Raw genomic sequence first — 20,298 nt, 5'->3', positions numbered from 1 at the left:
ATTAAGCTTATACTAGAACTATCTTTTAAATAGAGTTTGAGCCTTACATTAAACAAGGCTAAGACAGACTTATCATCAACCTATGTTCTACTTAATTTAAATAAAAACTACACGTGTTATCGTGAAGCAAAAAATAAAATAAAATAAGTAAGGAAGAGGGAGATGCAAGGCAACGCAAGGCATGGTGGAAAAAGAAACAATTAAAGCACAAAATTCAATCTTTTGTTTTATATGGTTATTATTAGTGTTTGATATCGAGACAACACCCGTATCATATTCTATATTTTAAACATTACAGATGTTCTTGTGTTCTTGTGTCCATATCCGATATCTGAAATTCGGTGTCCGTATCGATATTCGTGTTTCCTATTTCCAAACTAGTCTCCGTTTTTCAGGTGAATAAAAGAGACCGCGCTCTTGAATGGTGAGTGATCACTGGTGAGCACATCATCTCTCTCTATATATATAGTAGCAATAGCCCTCTCCCTTCCCATAAAAAATGGCATCCTCAGCCTCCACCACGCTCTCCTCTCCCTTCCTTCGACTGGAATTACCCTCCAGAACAAAGAAACGATCTTCATCAATTATTCCTGTTCCCTCCATCCGAGCCTCTGTCTCCGAGAAACCACCGCTACCGGCTGTGTCGGTTACCTCCCCTGAGCCAAGCAAGCTCCCCATCCGCAAAATCCCCGGCGACTGCGGGTTCCCGGTGATCGGTCCCTTGAAGGACCGGCAAGACTATTTCTACAAGCAGGGCCGCGACGAGTTCTTCAAGTCCCGCATCCAAAAGTACCAGTCAACTGTCTTCCGTACCAACATGCCACCTGGCCCCTTCCTCGCCCCCAACCCAAACGTCGTCGTTCTCCTCGACGCAAAAACCTTCCCCATCCTCTTCGACAACTCCAAGGTCGACAAAAGAGATGTTTTCACCGGCACCTTCATGCCTTCCACCCAACTCACCGGCGGCTACAGAGTCCTCTCCTACCTTGACCCCTCCGAACCCAAACACTCCCTCCTCAAACAACTCATGTTCTTCCTCCTCAAATCCCGACGCGCCCACGTCATCTCTGAGTTCCACGCGTCCTACAAAGACCTCTTCCACGAGCTCGAAGCCAACCTCGCCGAAGCTGGCAAAGCCAGCTTCGGCGACGCCAACGACCAAGCCGCCTTCAACTTCTTGGCACGCTCCCTCTTCAACTCCAACCCCGCCGACACCAAACTTGGCCGCGACGGCCCTAAAATCGTTCAGAAATGGGTCCTATTTCAGCTCGGCCCAATCCTCCGCTTGGGCCTCCCTCAATTCTTGGAAGAATCAACAATCCGGAGCTTCCGCCTACCGTTCTCTCTGATCCAAAAAGATTACCAGAGACTCTACGATTTCTTCTACCAGTCTTCTGGTTCTGTGCTAGACGAAGCGGAGCGATTGGGGATCACGCGCGATGAGGCTTGCCATAATTTGTTATTCGCCACGTGCTTCAACTCCTTCGGCGGGATGAAGCTGTTCTTCCCGAACGTGTTGAAGTGGATCGGACGCGCCGGGGTGAAGCTCCACGCGCGCCTGGCGGAGGAGATTCGCTCCGCCGTGAGAGGCGCCGGCGGGGAGATCACCATGGCGGCGATGGAGAACATGCCGCTGATGAAGTCGGTGGTGTACGAGGCGTTCCGCATCGACCCGCCGGTGCCGTTGCAGTTCGGGAGGGCGAAGAGGGACTTGATCATCGAGAGCCACGACCACGCATTTCAGGTTAATATTTTTTATAGCGGGAAATGGAAGTGACCCTGAAACTATTAATACGATACAACATTCAATTATAAATTGTGATCATTTTAAGTTCGAATTATAGTTATTTTCGTATCAATGGTCTAACAACTTTTTTTCATGATCAAGTAAAGTTTATAATTTGAGGACCCGTGTTTCAGGTGAAGGAAGGGGAAATGCTGTTCGGATACCAACCGTTTGCGACGAAGGATCCTAGGATCTTCGAGAGGGCCGAGGAGTTTGTGGGGGACAGGTTCGTCGGGGAGGAAGGGGAAAAGCTTCTGAAACACGTGCTGTGGTCCAATGGCCCTGAGACCGAATCTCCGACAATTGGGAACAAGCAATGCGCCGGAAAAGACTTCGTCACCTTGGTTTCGAGGCTTCTCGTCGTGGAGTTTTTTCTCCGCTACGACTCGTTCGAGATTCAAGTGGGAACTTCTCCATTGGGTTCTTCCGTTACTATTACTTCCCTAAAGAGAGCAAGCTTTTAGTTAATAATTGTTATTAATTTTGTTTTTGACAGGCTAGGATCATGATATTGTATGGTTACATTTTACATAAAATGTCTTGATTTGATTTTCTTCCTATAATTAAGTCTTACCTAGTCTAGAAGAAGCATTCAACTAAGAAAAGAAAAGTGTAATTTGTTCTTTTGAGTTCTTATTCAGGCGGCTTTTCCCTGCTTCTGCTTTAGACCTTTAACATCCCATTATTACAAATGTCTGGTAACAGCGTTTTGGGCAATCATTATAGTTTCATGGGGTTACGGAGGTGATTACTGTTACTAAAATGATCGGCAAGATACAAATTTATGTTAATGTTAACATAGCTGTAATGTAGTGTTTTCCGCAAGCAGATTCTACACTTGGACTTTAGATTAGTGTTGTCTAATAATAGCTTTGTGGTGGGGCAACGTGCACTCCACTATAACTATATGGATTTGTTTTTTCCCCCTAATAAAATGGCATAATATACTGCAAGAATTGCATGCTATTATTAGCTAACTTTTTCACCTTTGCCATGTTTTAATAGTGGTCTGAACCAAATAATTCAATTCAAAAAAAAAAAGAACAAAATAATTGAGGTCACTTATTTCATATTCAGTTAGATTTTTTTTCATTTTAAAAGTCTCTTTATGAAATTTATAAATGTAATTGTTTTTTAAATTAGATTTAATTATTTATTTACTCCTTATAATTTTCAAATTTATTCATTTTAATCCTTATAGTTAATAAGTGATTTTTTTAATCCCTTAAATTTATATTTTAATTCTCAATATATTTTAATTCTCAAGAGATTTTTAGCGTTCAAATTTTTCAACTAACATTAACAGCAAAAACTTTTTAAAAATTAAAATATAAATTTCAGAAACTAAAAAAAATAAATTTAAAAACTATAAAAATTAAATAAGTAATTAAAACTTTAAATTAATTCAAATATACAGTCCATAGTCCATGGTTATTAGTTATAAAAAAGGTCCGCAACTGTCATTTCATCTGTAATGCCAGAGATTATAGTGTTTTTGCAATCATAATTAGAGTCGTATCAGTTGAATTTATCGACAACCTTCTTCTTTTTTTCTGAATTTATTCACAACCTTGTGTAACACAGAGGATATCGTCATAAAATTACAACTATGAATTTATGATTGTAATTTAAAATCTTGGTACAGGCAATCTAAATGATGAAGATGTAATACTGTTGAAATATAAGTATGTATTTTAAATAATTTGTATTTGTATACTTATAAAATATCATTACGAAAAAAATACTTATAAAACGTGTTACGCTAGTGACTTAGTGTTATAGACTACAGTGTAGTATCTGAAAAGTTGTCAACATAAAATACGTCTGGTAATAGTTCCTCCCCTAAAAAAAACATTCTGAAAGATTAATGACGAATTGCAAAATCATATCATATAATTCAGAAAAGGAATGCGTTCTAATCGAAGGGCTAATAAAAGAGCATCCAGGGAGTCAACAAGTTGGTAACAGATGTCCACCAAAGGGGGAAATGGAAGATATATTGTTCTTAAAATAAGATAATTAGTGATCCAATTGTTAAAAGTTTTTGTTTATGATATTCAGTTAAACAGGTGATAACAAAATATGAAAAATTTATTATTATATAACATTAAGTAAAAATAATAATTAAAAGTTATTAGAAAATAGGGTAGGTGATAAAAGTGTATTTAACATAATATTTTTGGGTTAGCAGTATAATTTATTTCCCGATGAAAATTCAACTGTAGTTAGTTTGTGTATACTTGTTTAAGTTCAGGTGTGTTTGGAAAGTGGGGTGGTTTGGTTGAGCTGAGTTTGGAAAGTTAATTTGAGAGGAGGTGGGTCTCGATGCCTCACAGTATGGCGTGTTTGGATTAGCTTTATAATGAGATTCATTAATTAATTTTTTAACAGTGGAAATAAAATAATAAATAATTTTTATTTTATTTTTGATGGTATCACCATAATATTTGTGGAAGTAAAATTGATTCTTGTGTTATTCATGCACAGTAGTAGTAAATAATCATGTGAGAAATTTATATTATGCACTCTTTTGCATCAACAAAGGCAGAGGTGGGTTTCCATAGGATGCAATCATGCTTGTTATTTATATTATCAGATTACCAAATTTGTTTTGATATGCCTCTTTCAGGATATTGAAGATTTTAGGGTAGGGGTACATGTATGGTTCTGGCATTAAAGCTTTGGACAATTTAGTTGAGGAGTTTATAGGAAATAACCAGTTAACTTTTGAAGAATTGAATTCTCAAGTCCTCAAGTATACATGCATCCAATTTCATCCAAATTGTGGAAGAATCACAATTTACCAATGATGATCAGAAATTTTACAGACTTCGAAACAAGGTTGAGGTGACTGAAGTCATTTTTGCCAAACTTGCACAAATCATGATTAGAAAATTTTAGTACTATTTTATTTTTTAACTATGCATCTTATTTTTTTATTGGGTGTAGAGTGTAATGCACGTGAAGAAAAATAGTTATTGGTTAAAGTGATAGAAATGTTTCTTTTAGATATATAATGTAAACAAAAACTAATGATAAATTAACAGTTAATATTAATCGATACAAAAAACTGTTGCTATTTCAATACTAACACTTTGTCTTTTATGTGGATATAATATTCTCATATCGCAAATTCTTAACGGGTTTGTAATTTTTAAGGAGAATCAAGATTACCGAGAAGAATGAGGATCAAAATGATTGATGTTTTATATTAAGGTAAGTTATGAATTTGGAGTAAAATAAAAAAAAAATGTGAAAGAGCATTTGTCAAAATTCCTTATTACTAATCAGTTTATCCGTGTTATGTATGAATTATTTTTTAAAAATAATTTTTATAATAATAGAAATTAAGTTAAAAACATAATTTTATATAATTAATTTAAAATACTAAAATTAATTTTTATCAGTATGTTGATTGATTTAAGAATTGTAAAAGAAATTTATGTTTTATGATTTTTAAGGGGAATCAAGATTATAAAGGAGAGTGAGAACCGGGATGATTGATGTTTTATTTAAGGTAAGTTCTAAATTTAAAGTAAAAATATATATAAAAAAACGTGAAAAAATATTAATCAAAATTCCGTACTATATTAAAATTACTTTTGAATCATAATACAAACAAGTTGTAAATCTATAGACAAAAAGAGCCTAACCCAAAATACACATTAGTCGAGTTGTAATATGACTTTTTGCCGCACATAATAACTAATTACTAGGGGTGGGAATAGGTCAAGCTGGTCTACAGATCCTATGACTTGGCCTACATAAAATCTGATCTGGACTGGTCTATTTAATTAAAAGATTAGGCTCAGACTTTTTTAAAAGTCTATTAAATTAAATAGACCAGACTTAGGCTTATTAAAAAGTCTTATAAACCTGATAGGTCAGCCTATATATATATATATATATATTATTTTTTGGGTATCAATTTATACTTATTTTGGATACAATTTTTTTTTTTTTTTGAAACTAACCGACTTTGATTACACATTATTACTCCATAACTTCCATTCTTATAATCAAGTAAGCCTTTAATTACAATTTAGGTGTGATTCATGTGCCCATTTATATTCCTCATTATTTTTACTGACTTTCTTATTCTGTTAACGTTTTCTTTTCCTTTTAACTTTTCTATTATGTTCCTATCCAAGAGAGCAAAAGGATATTAAAGATTTAATGTGAAGAAGACTTTTAAAAAGGTTATCAGAGGTCAAGTTAGGCTTTTAATGAGATCAGACCAATCCAAAATAAAATCTTTGATAGGTTATAGGCCAGACTTGGATCTCAAAAATTCATCGCAGACTAGGCTCAGGCCTTTTAAAACCTGGTCTGTCCTATTTTCACCCCTACTAATCACAAGTGATGTAAGGAATGAGGACAATAACTAATCAAACTAAAGTAACCATGAGTTTGCTCCATATTTGGCCAATCAATCAGTGCATGCATTTTCCTCTCGGAGAGTGTGGTTAAAGGATAACTCCCACTGAGGGAGAAGTATGCTAATTTGAGATAAAAGGTGAGTTAAAATGGTTAACAAACAAAAAAAAGAAAAAAATATGGTGATTTTTATCCTTTCTGTTAGTAAAAAATTAATATTTTAATAAATTAATATTTACTTATAAAAAGTATGTTAATATTTTAATAAATTAATATTTACTTATAAAAAGTATGCTAATTTAATTATTATATAAAACTGTGAACGCCATTTACCAGGAAAATCTATTTTTTTTTTTTTAAAAAAAAGAAATTCTAGGCAACATTGCCTATTTTTTCTGTATCCAAACTATTTTAGAATTTACTCATTTTTAAGTCATGTCCTTTTATCTTCTTTCTCTTTCAATCATATATACTTAATTCTTTCTTACTTCTTCACATGTCCAAAGTGTGAAATAAGATTTCTCTTTATCAAACATCTTGGTCCTTCTCATAATTGTCTATGCTCCATGAAAACTTAGAAACTCCACTGCAAAATAAATCACCATAATGAAAAAGACTAATTTCAGCAATTAACTTCTTTTCTATATCAACTGCCAAATCTTCATTCATGGAACATAATATGCTTGACTCAACAACAATTAATTAAATGAAATGTTAGCTAGATATCTGGATTTTTTGCACAATGAATTGGCATGCTTATTGACTCTACATGTGGTTCAAGTCCCTCTAACAACCACCATTAGATGTATAGTTGAATTCTGATTAATTTTTTCTGGGTGTACATGAAACTCTCAAGTGAATGCCTTAATTAGTACGACAATTACACAAACAATCGTAACTCGTAAATCTTGAAATATATTTTTTACCACCCTTTAAGTGCAAACCACTGCCCCTATACATCAGCCTTGAACAAACATAACACATTCACATTTGGTTTGACATATTTTTGTGTTATTTTATTACAACCGTTGGCCTATCATGTATGCATTTGATCATCCAAGTTTAAATCAGTTTTAGTCTATCAATGTGAAAAGATATTTCTGTTTTCCCTTCATGCTTCTGAGCTATATATTCCTTGTACGATTTTATTTGTAAACAGAGCATGCAGTGTAAAAGAGATTTTCATTTTCTGCACAAGGACATATTAACTCAATAAGAATTTATAATCAATTGCAATATGGGTGCCTCTAAAGTGAAAGGATGCACGAAAGTGCAACGATAAGCATTAACTTGAAATCAGATTGAGATTATAATCAATTTTAAATTTTGTTAAATATGTATTTGATTTTATTTTAATTATAGATTTTTCAATCAATGATTGTAAGTGCTCTTGAAGTCAATCCTGTGAGACTTCTTTACTTTTATAATATTATATATAATTATAAAGATAAGATATCTTAACCTAAAATAATCTTTCTTTACACATCCTAAAATATTCTTAATTATCTTAATTAATATATGTATATATATTTTGATCATAATTAACTTAATTATTTTAAATCAAAATATTTACTTGTTCTGATAATCAAGTATTATATTTATAAAGTTTTATGAATTAAAAATAGATACAAAATTTCTCCAAAATTTTCCTGTTCAATTACATAAAAAATTTCTCTTCAAACTTCTTCACTTTTATTATTGTAAAGATAAATATATGATAAGAATTAATTTAATTATTGAGAATTTTAAATCAAAATATAGATACTTATTGTAATGATTCTAATTACTTTATTTTATATAGTTTTATAATTGATAATAGATAAATTTCTTTAAAAAAATGTGTTGATAATAATTTTTTTCATTATTCATAATTTCAAATTAATATATATATATATATATATATATATATATATATATATATATATATATATATCATGATTACCTTAATTACTGTATTAATATAATTTTATGAATTGAAAAAATTTCTAATTTTTTCGCTCAAATGTATAAGAATTCACTGTAAAACTTCTTTAATTTTATTAATATAAAGATAAAGATATATTAACCTAAAATAATTTTAATTATCTTAATTTAAACCTGTATACCTGTTGATCATAATTAATTTAATTATTCAAAATTTTAAATCAAAATACATGTACTTATCATAATTATCTTAATTACTGCATCACATCCCCTCTCTCTCACTATCTCATATATATATATATATATATATATATATATATATATATATATATATATATATATATATATATATATATATTACTCATTTGATCCCTATAATTTTTTCATTTATATCTTTTAATTTTTATAGTTTTAAAATGAGTTTTTTAGTTCCTATAATTTATATTTTACTCCTCTTTTAGTCCTTATAATTTGAAAATAATTTTTTTAGTACTTATCATTTGCTTCTTAAATCTTGTGTTGTAAGATTGCAAGCCAATTTCCTTGAATTGATGTTATTCCCCTGTAATTCTGAAGGAGAATCCAGATTATATGGATGAGTGAGGACCGAAATGATTGATGAATGTTTTTTGTTTATTCATTATCATAGAATTTATATCAGAAGTCAAGTCATGATTTATTGTTAATTATTTAGGCAGAACGAATGAAACATTTGATATTGTGGATGGCCTGCTTAGCAATTCCAAACATGATTAGATAAATTCATCTAGAAGAATAATTGAGTAAGTTCAATTTTGAAGTAAAAAAAAATGTGAAAGAGCATTAATCACAATTCCTTACTATATGAAGAATAACATTGAAAAAAATCACCTTTGAATCATAAAACGTTTCAAGTCTTAAATTTGTACACAGGGTCTATGCCAAAAGTGCCCATTACTTGAGTTGTAATATGACTTTTTCAAGCACCAGTAGCTTAGGAATCCCAAAAGCAGATATATTTGCATTGAGTCGTAATCAATTATTATTACTCGATGCAAGTAAGCCATTGATTGCCCATTGCCTCATGCTAGTAAGCCACTCTGCAAGATCATCATAGATCAACAAAAGGGAATTCATCAAAAACTTTTTTTTTTTTTTTTAAATAGGACATGTACTAAAATGATCATATGGTTTAGTTGTTCCAACAATAGTTTTATGTTGAAATTCGAGGCATGTTACAAAACAATGTAGTAAATGTTCATGTGAGAAAGTCATACTGCTGCTATTGCTCTAAATTGGCATCGTTTTCTTTTAAACAGCCGAAAGCAATTTTTTTTAACAAAAGCCATAGATAGGACACAAGCCGGGACCCAAATACAAGTCGTATTGCTGCATGGCCCCATCAAACCAATACATTAAATGCATGGTGCTATTGGTTTTAACACCAATACCCTCAGCCTAAAAAGCTCAGAACAATGATAAATCAGAAAGAAAATGAGTAGTCACAAAAACAACCAACGCCCCCAAATCTCATCCAAAGATATCATTCGGAGAAGCTTACGTATCCACCGTCATTCCTCTGCCAACACAAACATCTCTCATGACACTGCAAGTAAAAGTTTCTTCTAAATGGCCATTGTTAAACATATCACAAACCAACAACCCGAATTATATAAGGTGTTTCCGAATTGAAGGATCAAACCGGTACATTCAAAAGGTTAAAATATGTTTTAAGTATCTATAAATTATTAGCCAATTTAGTTTTAGGTCCGTAATATTTTTTTTTTCGTTGAGTCCTTGATATATGAGACTCAAAACTCCACTCCTTTTTGCTTTTAATTTTAGATTGTAATTTCAGATATGGAATTTTAGTGTTCGGTGGCTGTTGAATAGTTTGTGAAGAATTTGTACTCTAGGTGTTCAATGAAATACTCTTTGCATGTGTAATGCAATGTTGATAGCGGAAAGGGTTCCAGATCTATGTGAGCTCCAATGGCATGTGTATTCAGAAGATAGAGTTTGAAGGCAAATAGCGGAGTATAATTCTAGTTGTTTTTAAATCGATAGAAGATGTAATCTATTTTTTTTTTTTTTAAAAAAAGATGTTGCGGTTTTTTTAGCATAAAAAAATTCCATTTAAAAATTGATATAGCAGAAATTTAAAGCAAAATTGTTAATATATTAGGACCTAAAACATATTTTAGCAATACTCAAAAAGATAAACTTCAATGCAAGTCTTGAGTCTCATACAAATCATATGATCCTAAAATACTTTATGGAACAATCTTTTGTGTCTTTATATTCAATAGATATTAATTCTCCTTTAATGTCTACTTTATACCAATATACTTATCTTGACTTTCACCTTTATTATTCTTTAAAAAAAAGATTTGGCCTAAAATTCTTTATTAGTGTCTAATGAAATTGACAACTATAAATCAAAAACTTTTATACTTGTAAATAATTTCATAACATCCAGTAAATTCTTTCTTCATAGCGATTTTTAAGGGAATTGCATAATCCCTTTATTTTCTCACATTTCAATTGTCTAGAAATTTCACTCCCACTAACTTTTGGAATGTGAGTTTAGGACAAACCCTTTTATGATAATATAATTCTTCTACAACTTCAGAGCAGCTATTGCTTCTGGTTTAAAATCAACTAGCAGACCCAATACATGCCTAACCTCTGCTAGAGTTAATCTCCAGGTCATAGGTCCAGAGTTTTCACCCCAGAAATCTAGAATCTCAGAAACCTTATCTAAATTTAGAATTTTTGCCATTTGAGTAAGACGGGCAAACTTGTCTCTAACAATTCTGTGTCATGACACTGAAATGGCTTACCATAGCTCTAGCATCTCGATCAAGCAGAAGACCACCTAGCTGACTAAATCATCAATACTACAATTTTTGAATTTTGTTAGATAAATATATCTTTTATATGTACTTTTATATATTTTATGCTTGTTAACATCACTCTAATCAATCATCTCCATATTTATGTTAACCAAAGGATTAAGCATTAAGCACATAAGTGCATGGTACATAGAATGAAATCATCAATACTACAATTTCTTCAAAAGCATACTTCGAGCGCATTCCCAAATCAATTATATCCATTTTCACGTCAACAAAAAGTTTCTACAAATTTGACCATGTATTCATCACAACATTCAGGGGACAGTAATAACATCCTCAATCTGTGATTTTGAAGTTGCCAAAATGAAAATCTTAAAAATTGGTGTGTTCTATTATACTAATGTATTTATATATTTATCCACAACTTATTTGTACATATGAATAGAAATCTAAACCATGTTATTAACTTATTATAATTCAGAACTGCATACGGCACAAATCAAATGACACAAACTACATCCACATGCTTATGCCAAAAACAACTGCTCTATCAATTTTCATCATGATTATCAATAAATATCGATGTTCTCTTATGATTAATCCGTACACTAGGAATCTCAAATTAACTTATAATAAGACCCCAGGCACACCATGCATAGGGCAACGGTGCGCCAACCATACTTACTACTACAATTAATTTCATTCATAATTCAAAATTTAATGAATTTCATTAACCAGTATAACTATAAGGTACTAAAAAATATATACCACTCACCTCAGCACATCAAATAGGGCTTCCGTTGGTACTTACAGCTAAGGATCACAAGCAATAATCAAACCCCAAACATTTAGTTGATGCACCTCAAGCCTAAGCCAACCTTCATTGACTCCCCATTTTTAAAAATGAGCAAGAATATGCCAGACTATAATACAACACATCTCTAGAGAGAGCCTAAAAACATCAATTAACACAATAAAACCACACATCAATTGTATATCCATGTTCTGGCAAACAGCACCTCAAATTGCCAGCATGGTGCATTTCATTTTTTTCTCAAGTAACACACCACCATGATCTAATAAATAAATCATTCAAAATTTCACACAAAAAAGTGGTACTATCACAAGTTAGCAACAGATTCATTTCTCTGCATCTAAACTAACTCAAATTCAACACATAATAAGTAATAACCAATTATCCACTAAATTTCCAAACACAAGAAAAAGAACGCCAATTTTCTCAGTAAAGCCCAAGATCCATTTGCAAGTAGTTCATTGAGCACAGATTAGCACGTAGGAACCAACCAACCTAACGCTGAATGTTGAGCATGTCCTTGGCCTCAGTCTGCTCCTCCACGAGCCCCTCACTCGCGTACCTACTCAACAGATCCTTCTTCTTCTTCTCCAGCACCCTCCTCTCAATCTCCTTCTCATCCGGCAGCGGCACGTGCACCACAAACTCCCTCCTCTCCCTCTCCTCCTCTCTCTCCCTCGCCCTCTCCTCCTCCACCACCTCCTCCTCATCCTCCTTCAGCACCTCCCTCGCCACCGCGGTCACCTCTGCCACCTCCCCGCTCACCACCCCTTTCCTCGCCTCCCTCCTCACCTCATCCAACCTCCTCCACTCCTCCGCCGCCTCCCGCCTCATCGCCTCCTCCGCCGGCCCCTCCAGCCGCGCCAACACACCGTCCTCCTCATCACGGTAACCATAATAACTCGCATCAATTCTCTTATAAATGTCATATCGAGTACGCCGCCTTCGAAGCTCGGGGGGTTTTTCGAAGAGCTCCTTGACGCCGGGGAGCTTCTTGGCAGCCCCGAAGTAGCGGTATCCCGGGCCACGGCCACCCGGGTTCGGGACGTCGACGATGTTTCCATCGAGGTCCGTCATCTTCGCGGAGTGCTTCGAGTAATTCGGCCCGCCGAGCTCCACAATGCGGCGTTCCCAGTGGGATTTTTCGCGGATGAGCTTGTTGATCTCGTCGTTGAGATCGCGGAGGCGGTGTTCGCCGAGACCCTCGTTCTGGATCTCGGCAACTTTCCGGCCGATCTCCCGCATGATCTGCTGCCGCCACTTGTCGGCCTCCGAGAGGTCGCGGCACTCTGAGGCGAGGAAGGGGCGGCGCTCCTTCGGCTTCTTCTTCTCCTCCGCCTTCATGGTGATGAAGCGGTTGAGCATCGACTGGGCCTTCTCCTCGTTACGAGCCATCTTCCGAGAAAGAAACCCCAACTGGGAGAAGAATTTGAATGAGAAAAAAAACCCTAACTGAGTGTGCGTGAAGAATTTGACTGATTAGGTTTGGAAGAACTTGGATGAGTGTTCAAAAGCCTGTGTCTCTATCCTTCCCTCCACTCAAGGGCTTTTATTTCTGCTATAACAAATAAGGATGCGGATACACGAGACAGCGTATATCTTTTTTTATTTTATTATTTTAGTTTTATGCGCTGAAATTAATATATTATTATGTATTTATTTATTTTAATTTCCCTTGTTTTTTACTTATTATTCTTTATTTATTTGTTAAGTCAATTTAAAATTAATAATTTTTATTACTTGTTTTAAGGAACTTGAGGAAGGCGAATAATTAAAAAAAATATTGAACAAACTGAAAATTTTTTAGTAAATTGAAAATAATTATTTCTAAAGTAACACATAATTTTTTTTATTAAAAAAAGACTTTAAATTTTAAAATATATATATTCTTTTACTTGAAAGTATGTGTGTGTATTTTGATGGTTTTCATTATTAAAATGTTGTTATTCTGATTATTTTATTACTAATTTATATATAATTATTATTATTGTTTATTTATTTGTCTGATTATGATAAATTATTTTATAATTTGTAATAATTACAATAATATTTAACTATTTTTATTTTTACTATTTTGATACGTTTTTTATGCTAATATTGATAATTTTTAATTTTTTAATCAATTATAATATTACTTCGTATTAATATTTAAGTGTGGATATTTTTATATCTTGTTATAATATTACTTCATTATTTTTATTTAATAAAATCTTATTTTATTTTTATGTCGAATTTCAATAATTTATTTTTCTAGAATATATCAGTATTATATTCATTTGAAAAGGCTACTATTGTGCCAGATTTATATATTTCATTATAGTATATTTGCCTCGGATCTTTTAGTAATCGTTTTTTTAGAGATTAATTACTGTAAATGACGTTACTTTTGCTACAGTTACAATTGCCGGAGATTTATATATAAACTATAGATATTTATACTATTGATAATACTGCAGTTGAGTGGCATTATATGAAATTCTTCCAGATCTATTTTTATTGTATAAATGTAAACTTTTAGATTCTAGCAAAGTTTTCCACGGCAAGATTGGTTGCATTTGGCATTGTGTGACATATCTTTTGAGTTTTATTAATCACCCATTGAGTTGAGGGTACAAAACAAAGATGTTTATAGTATATTGCTGATTTGAGGTGTCAATCTTATAATTTATTAGTGTATGTGTATAGAATTCTTTCTTTTTAAATTGTTCTAATCTGCTTAAGTGCAGATAATGGCTATTGGTGATGGGGAAAATGATGTGGAGATGCTTGAGTTGGCTTCTCTAGGCATCGCACTTAGTAATGGATCAGAGAAGACCAAATCCGTGGCTAACGTAATTGGTTTGAGCAATGACGAAGATGGTGCAGCAGATGCCATCTACCGATATGCATTCTGAGCAACAGAAGGCTACAATAAGCTATCACCCCTGATTAATTATCTTTTCCCCATTTATTTTCTTTCACAAAAAGTTGAACATGAGGAAAGCATAGTTATTAGAATTTTACGTTTCATTATTCGAATGTTACGATTTGATACAATTCGATTACCTACCCATTCTTATAATAAGATGAATCTTAAATGACTCTGTATCATAAGATACATGAATGAATTAGTGTAATTCGGTATCATAGATATGATTCAACAATTCGTTCTATGATCCATTTATTGACTTCACTAACTCGTGAAAAAAAATTGAAGTCATTGAAATTGTTGAATTGAAGGAACACTTCAGAACTTAGCCTATTTGATTATTCCACTACTTATTTGTCACTCACTCATTCAATGAATATAATATACTTAACTATTTAATTGTTTTGTTTCAGTTCTTCTAAATTAAAAGCTTAACAAACACATATAACTATTAATATTGTTTAATGATAGTTTTGGTTAAGTTGTTTCATCTATCTCTACTATTTACATTGAACATTATATATCATCTATATGATATATTTGAAATAATTTTTCATTGTTTGAATTTATTGGATACAAATTATGATTCATGATTCAAAAATTAGCTCAATGATTTACGATTTGAATTTTGATTTGATAACCTGGGAGGAAAGTATGTCATGCCATCATTTATCTCAATCATTATAAGAATTAGTAACTAATCCTTCTTTTATTAAGTTTTCATAGGGTTTATGTAAAAGTCTCCTAAGGCGTGTCATCTTTGCTTTACCTTGTACGATATGAATTATGAAGAAAGGAAAATTCAGGCTGTTACCGTGACCAATATGACGAACATTATTTTGGGTTACATGCATATGCCTTGGAAATAATAACATGTGGGTCATGGAATTTTTCGGAAGTTTATAATCCTCCCTGTCAATAATTGACTTTTTTTTCAATTTATTTTTTATATTTTGATTAGGTAAGTAATCACATTAATTAATAATTTTTCACATGTATAATGGTTACTTCTCAGTTCATACAAAGATAAAGGAGTGTGTCATAATAAGAAAGCCAGACAATTAAGAAACAAATAAAACCAACATGAAGTGCAACAGACCTCCCTGCGAAGAAGCAAGTTCAGAGAACTGCAATAAGCTTTTCTCAGTGGACCCAAACAATTCTTGTCAAGACTCTGCAAGTGCCCAGGAAGATAATTTAGGTATAAAAACAAAGAAAATCACTGAAGAAATATATGTATCCAAAACAAAATTAATGAAGGAATAGTAAGGGACTGTTTTGATTTGAGAAAACGTTTTCTAATTTCATTCTGTTTTTACTTTTATGTACAACAATGCCACAATATTTTAATTTGGTTTATACTTTAAAATTTTCAAATATTTGTATAAGAAACGGGGAAATCAACTTTTCTCAAAGCTTTCAAAATAGGAAACAAAGTGAAAACAAGGTGACATTTTTGTATTCAAAAGTAACAGAAAACATTTTCTAAAAGTAAACAGGTCCTGAATCCCAAATTTTAACCTTCAAATGTTGCAGAAGACGTGCATATGTCCTGCACTTGTACCGCAGGTCAGCATGATCAGGCCTCTTTAACTGCCCCCGCTGTTCAGAGGAAGAAGAAAAAGTGATACCAATAAATTCCTTCAAAATTCAAAAGACCTCAAAAGTGACAATTCTAAAACAAATTTACAGAAAATACCTGAGAAAAGTAACTTTTATCACTTATCATGAGGTCCACCAAACTAGCAAAATAATTTCTCAAGAATTCAGAGGCTCTCCTGACAAAAGTAGATTTTAATTTTTCAAGTTCTGCACGCTTCTCTTTAACCTGTAACAGGTAGCAGGAACCGCCATCGGAACAAAATTTTTAGGTCCAACACATTTTTGACATATCAACCAAAGCCAGAATACTTTCACTTGGCTTTGTGATTCCAAATTCATAGTACTCACAATTCTCTCCAACCAATCCAAAATGGACGAAACTAATGAATGAAAAATCATATCTATCACCTTAAAAAGATTTCCATTAATATTTTTCTAAAATAAATACAACAAGCACTCTATGTCTCATTGATAATTTTGTTTCATAAATGGCCAAATCATGATCGGTTTATTTTACCAGATATTTTTAAGAGAAAAGTAAAGAAAGGAACATACAGTTCTCATGTTTGCATAACTAGGATCTAGATTAGGCACTCCAAGACCACGCAAGGCACTGGTCAACCATTCACATGCTTCTACATTTTGAAGCATTCGAGCTTCATCAAATGAACCTCCAGTCAAATTTGTGGCATACTACACCCAACAAAACATCATTAAAATAAATAAAAGCTAGGAAGTTATCTGGCTTAAATTAGGATACAAGGCATACCTCAGAAGGGACACGCAATCGCTCAAGAAGCTTATCAAGCTCTTCAATGAGAGATTTGTTATTTACTGATTGCATTTCCAGGTTGTTATTGCGGGTTTCTATCTGGACATAAGAAAAGTTATTAAGAAAAAACAAAGTAAGAGGCCAGTGCTTTTCAAGAACTCCTACATCTGAAATTATATCACCTAGAAAAGCAAATAGAACTGAAATAGTGAAATCTCATAAAGCAGAAAGCAACTTCCACAGCACCACAAAATGGTCACTGTAGAAATAATTGTGACCATAATTCAACTTTACAAAGGTAAAATCCAATTTATATTAATATCATTTTAAACTCACTGAAAATATTTGGCATGAACCAACTGTCCCAAAACCTGTTTTATATTTTATTTTTAGAGAAAATAAGAAAACTTAGGAAAGAGAAGACAGTGAGTATATACAATGGGAGAAGGACAAACTATCCTCCATGACAAATTCACTCGAGAGGAAGGGAGAGGGAGAGAGAAATTGAAGTTTAGTAGTACAATAGCCTCAAGTTTAGATGGGTGTATTTAAGAAGGAAGGAAGGAAATGGAGAGGATGAAATAATTTTCTCTATGGTTTTTTTTTGGTACCTATGACATCGGGGCGGAGTATCCACCAACCTTGTTGATGACTAATCCCTACAGAGAAACCTGACCGGCCATCTTTAATGGGATCTCTTCTCCTAACCACGTTTTTTTTTTCCATCTATAAGACTAGAATCTGAAACCTTGCTTAAGGGAACCAAGTCCAGTATCACTTGGACCAATGACTTATTAGTTTTCTCTATGGTTTGGATGGGTGAAAATTAAAGGGGAGGAGAATTAAATTTGTGGGACCCACTACAAAAATAATTCCCCCCTCATAAGCCATGAAATGGAGAAGAAACAGTCTCTATTTTTTAAGTTTTTCTTGAGTTATAAATATTTGAAAAAAAAATTATAACATAAAAAATGCAAGGAAAAAAACTAATATAATAAAAAGTTCATATATTATTAAGGTAAATTTAATTTATTAATTAATATAAAAATAAAAATGTTTATTTATTTATTTACGCTCTCTTTTTCACTCATCCAAATAAGCAGAGACAAATTCCCCTACCTCTTTCCTTCCTATTTCTATTTAATCAAACAAAACATTGTTTCCACTATATTTCTCTTATATTTCTATCCTTATTTCTTTCCTCTCTATTTAACTCCTAATCAAACAAAGCATAAAGCTCCCCCATGGCTCCATCCCTCTCTAATGAAAACCCCCTTATGGAAGCTATGGGACAAACACAAAAGAGATTCCATATATACACTTCTATGTCAATTGACAGATCAAGAGGTAGCATAATATCTTTAAACCACATAATTGCATTTTACATAAAGTTTTTCCCTTCTTACTCTAGCCAAATCCAAAAAATATATATAAAAACTGCTCCAAATTAAGACCTGAGATTCAGCAAAGCTTCTAATTATTCCGTTTCTGATTAAACTAAAAATTGAGTAATGTAAAAATATCGGGGCAACTGTTTCCAAGCTAACACAAATATCAGGATATAGATGTTTTATTTTCACTGGTTTACCTTCTATATAACTGTTATTTTCCATTGTTCTTAATAATGACTTTGGGAAGTGAATTTTAAGATGCAAATAAATATGAGCTATTATATAACAGAGAAAACAAAGAAGTAACACAAACATCATGAACAACTTCGCTTCATAACTGGAGGAAAAGAGAATTGAGGTGCACCACATAAACTAAATACAATGTACTAGACTAATGCATAAATTGCCTTGCCTTAACAAAGGAACAAAGAAAACTAAACAAATGAACCATGCTTCCAGCAAACACGGCCATTACAACCAGAGAGTAAATTGTATCTAGGAAGTTTATATTCTTAAACTGAAGGGCACAGGTCCTTACTGATGCAATATCCTCCCTCATGTGCCGGAGTTTTACATTGAATATGCTTAACCATTCATCCATATCTTCCACACAACTGGTTGCAGCATCAAGCCCTTGCAACACCTACAAGGCACAAAGTAGTATGAACCACTCTATGAGAACAACCTAATTTATTATAAATAAATAAAAAGAAAAATGGAGATTTGTGAAATTGATTTGCATTATAATCGCAACTCTATCACTCAAATGGATGAAATGACAATAATGAGATACTGTTACAACTCAGCACAATTTATAGTTTCAAGATGTTTAAATAATTAACTCATAGCTTAGACAACACAAAATCCTAGTTCACTCTATCATTTAAAACATACAAAGGTAGAAAATTAAGCTTCCATAAAACATGCGAACCAAGGGGCCTGTTTACAAGAACATATAGCAAACAAGAAGGCAATACCCAACAAAGAAAGATCTTAGAATTGGGGTTCAAGACCTAACTCAACCTCACAAAACCAGCTTGTAAAGTGAGAATAGACCAAGCTTTATGAACTCTATTTAAACCACATCTCTTGTCAATTTGGGACTAAACAGCCACCCCCCTAGGTTGCAATTCAGGCAATCCAAAGAGGCCCCAATTAAGACGGGCAATGGATGATTGCAACTAAGGTGGCTTTCCAACACACACCCTCATGCCTAGGTCTATGGGCCTGAAGCATGACAATGCAGGTGGCCCAACAATGGATCCAGAAAAAGCTCAAATAATATCCTAAATTTTGGGTTCAAGGCCTAACTCAACCTCACAAACCAACTTGTAAGGTGAGGATTGCACAAGCTTTAGAAACTCTATTTAAGCCATATCTCTAGTCTACGTGGGACTAAATGCACCTCCTCAAGGTTACACTTAAGGCAACCTAAAGAGGCTGCAATTAAGGCAGAGCAGGGGAAACCAAAACTTCCAACAAAAGGTCATCAACTCAGAGAATGGTAATACCTCATCCATCAAAGGTTCACTTTCTAAAAGAGCATGCACATTTGGCTGTGGCATATTATAAATATTAAAAATAGAGCACTAACTATATGAGATGGATTTCTAAAATTTCATTGATTAGGAATTTATTTCAGACATGCTTATACGTAGAAAAATTTAGAGTCCAGATGTAGTCATGTTTGCGTAACAAAATCATGAACATAAAAGTGAATGCTCAAACTTTACATGCGTGTCACAATCCAAAAGAGCAGTTTTACGTGCAATAAATTTCTTGGTAATGACCGGTTGCTAAACACATTTTAAGGGTGAAAACTGAAAATTGAAAAGAAAACTAATTACAATTCAATATCCTCCAGGTTAAAGCATACCTCACAAGTAAT

At 33.1% G+C, this 20,298-nt stretch overlaps 3 protein-coding genes across 7 annotated transcripts; 1 reads left to right on the top strand and 2 right to left on the bottom strand.

The window, feature by feature from the left end:
* Positions 1-303: 303 nt before the first annotated feature.
* Positions 304-2,525, top strand: LOC114385088 (allene oxide synthase 1, chloroplastic-like). Its single transcript, XM_028345059.1, has 2 exons — positions 304-1,744; positions 1,921-2,525. Exons 1-2 carry the CDS (start codon positions 500-502, stop codon positions 2,248-2,250), a joined length of 1,575 nt encoding a protein of 524 aa, XP_028200860.1. The 5' UTR covers positions 304-499; the 3' UTR covers positions 2,251-2,525.
* Positions 2,526-8,898: 6,373 nt separating this feature from the next.
* Positions 8,899-13,308, bottom strand: LOC114383040 (pre-mRNA-splicing factor ISY1 homolog). The gene is made up of 2 exons (XM_028342620.1): positions 12,233-13,308; positions 8,899-9,165 (listed from the first exon to the last, which is right to left on the bottom strand). The coding sequence occupies exon 1, from the start codon at positions 13,130-13,132 to the stop codon at positions 12,233-12,235; it is 900 nt and encodes a 299-aa protein (XP_028198421.1). The 5' UTR covers positions 13,133-13,308; the 3' UTR covers positions 8,899-9,165.
* Positions 13,309-15,611: 2,303 nt separating this feature from the next.
* LOC114384353 (exocyst complex component SEC3A-like) lies at positions 15,612-19,990 on the bottom strand. Of its 5 annotated transcripts, none has more exons than XM_028344017.1 (7): positions 19,922-19,990; positions 18,949-19,053; positions 17,017-17,118; positions 16,803-16,940; positions 16,345-16,473; positions 16,167-16,247; positions 15,612-15,819 (listed from the first exon to the last, which is right to left on the bottom strand). In XM_028344017.1, the coding sequence occupies exons 1-7, from the start codon at positions 19,973-19,975 to the stop codon at positions 15,685-15,687; spliced, it is 744 nt and encodes a 247-aa protein (XP_028199818.1). In that variant the 5' UTR covers positions 19,976-19,990; the 3' UTR covers positions 15,612-15,684. The 5 variants fall into 5 exon arrangements, with proteins under 5 accessions (XP_028199818.1, XP_028199821.1, XP_028199822.1 ...); XM_028344020.1 differs by lacking the exon at positions 19,922-19,990 and adding an exon at positions 19,434-19,549; XM_028344021.1 differs by lacking the exon at positions 19,922-19,990 and adding an exon at positions 19,429-19,520.
* Positions 19,991-20,298: the final 308 nt, after the last annotated feature.

Source organism: Glycine soja, chromosome 14 (genome assembly GCF_004193775.1).
Source record: "Glycine soja cultivar W05 chromosome 14, ASM419377v2, whole genome shotgun sequence".
Taxonomy (NCBI): domain Eukaryota; kingdom Viridiplantae; phylum Streptophyta; class Magnoliopsida; order Fabales; family Fabaceae; genus Glycine; species Glycine soja.
The sequence above is the reverse complement of the archived record's forward strand: the minus strand, read 5'-3'. Positions and strand labels throughout refer to the sequence as shown.

Excerpts from the sequence above, each read along its gene's own strand:
- LOC114385088 (XM_028345059.1), top strand. The coding sequence starts at position 500 with ATGGCATCCTCAGCCTCCACCACGCTCTCCTCTCCCTTCCTTCGACTG. Across the intron at positions 1,745-1,920 it reads GCCACGACCACGCATTTCAG|GTGAAGGAAGGGGAAATGCT; the intron begins GTTAATATTTTT and ends CCCGTGTTTCAG.
- LOC114383040 (XM_028342620.1), bottom strand. The coding sequence starts at position 13,132 with ATGGCTCGTAACGAGGAGAAGGCCCAGTCGATGCTCAACCGCTTCATC.
- LOC114384353 (XM_028344017.1), bottom strand. The coding sequence starts at position 19,975 with ATGCCACAGCCAAATGTGCATGCTCTTTTAGAAAGTGAACCTTTGATG. Across the intron at positions 19,054-19,921 it reads GTGAACCTTTGATGGATGAG|GTGTTGCAAGGGCTTGATGC; the intron begins GTATTACCATTC and ends TGTGCCTTGTAG. Across the intron at positions 16,941-17,016 it reads GATTGCGTGTCCCTTCTGAG|TATGCCACAAATTTGACTGG; the intron begins GTATGCCTTGTA and ends TGTTGGGTGTAG.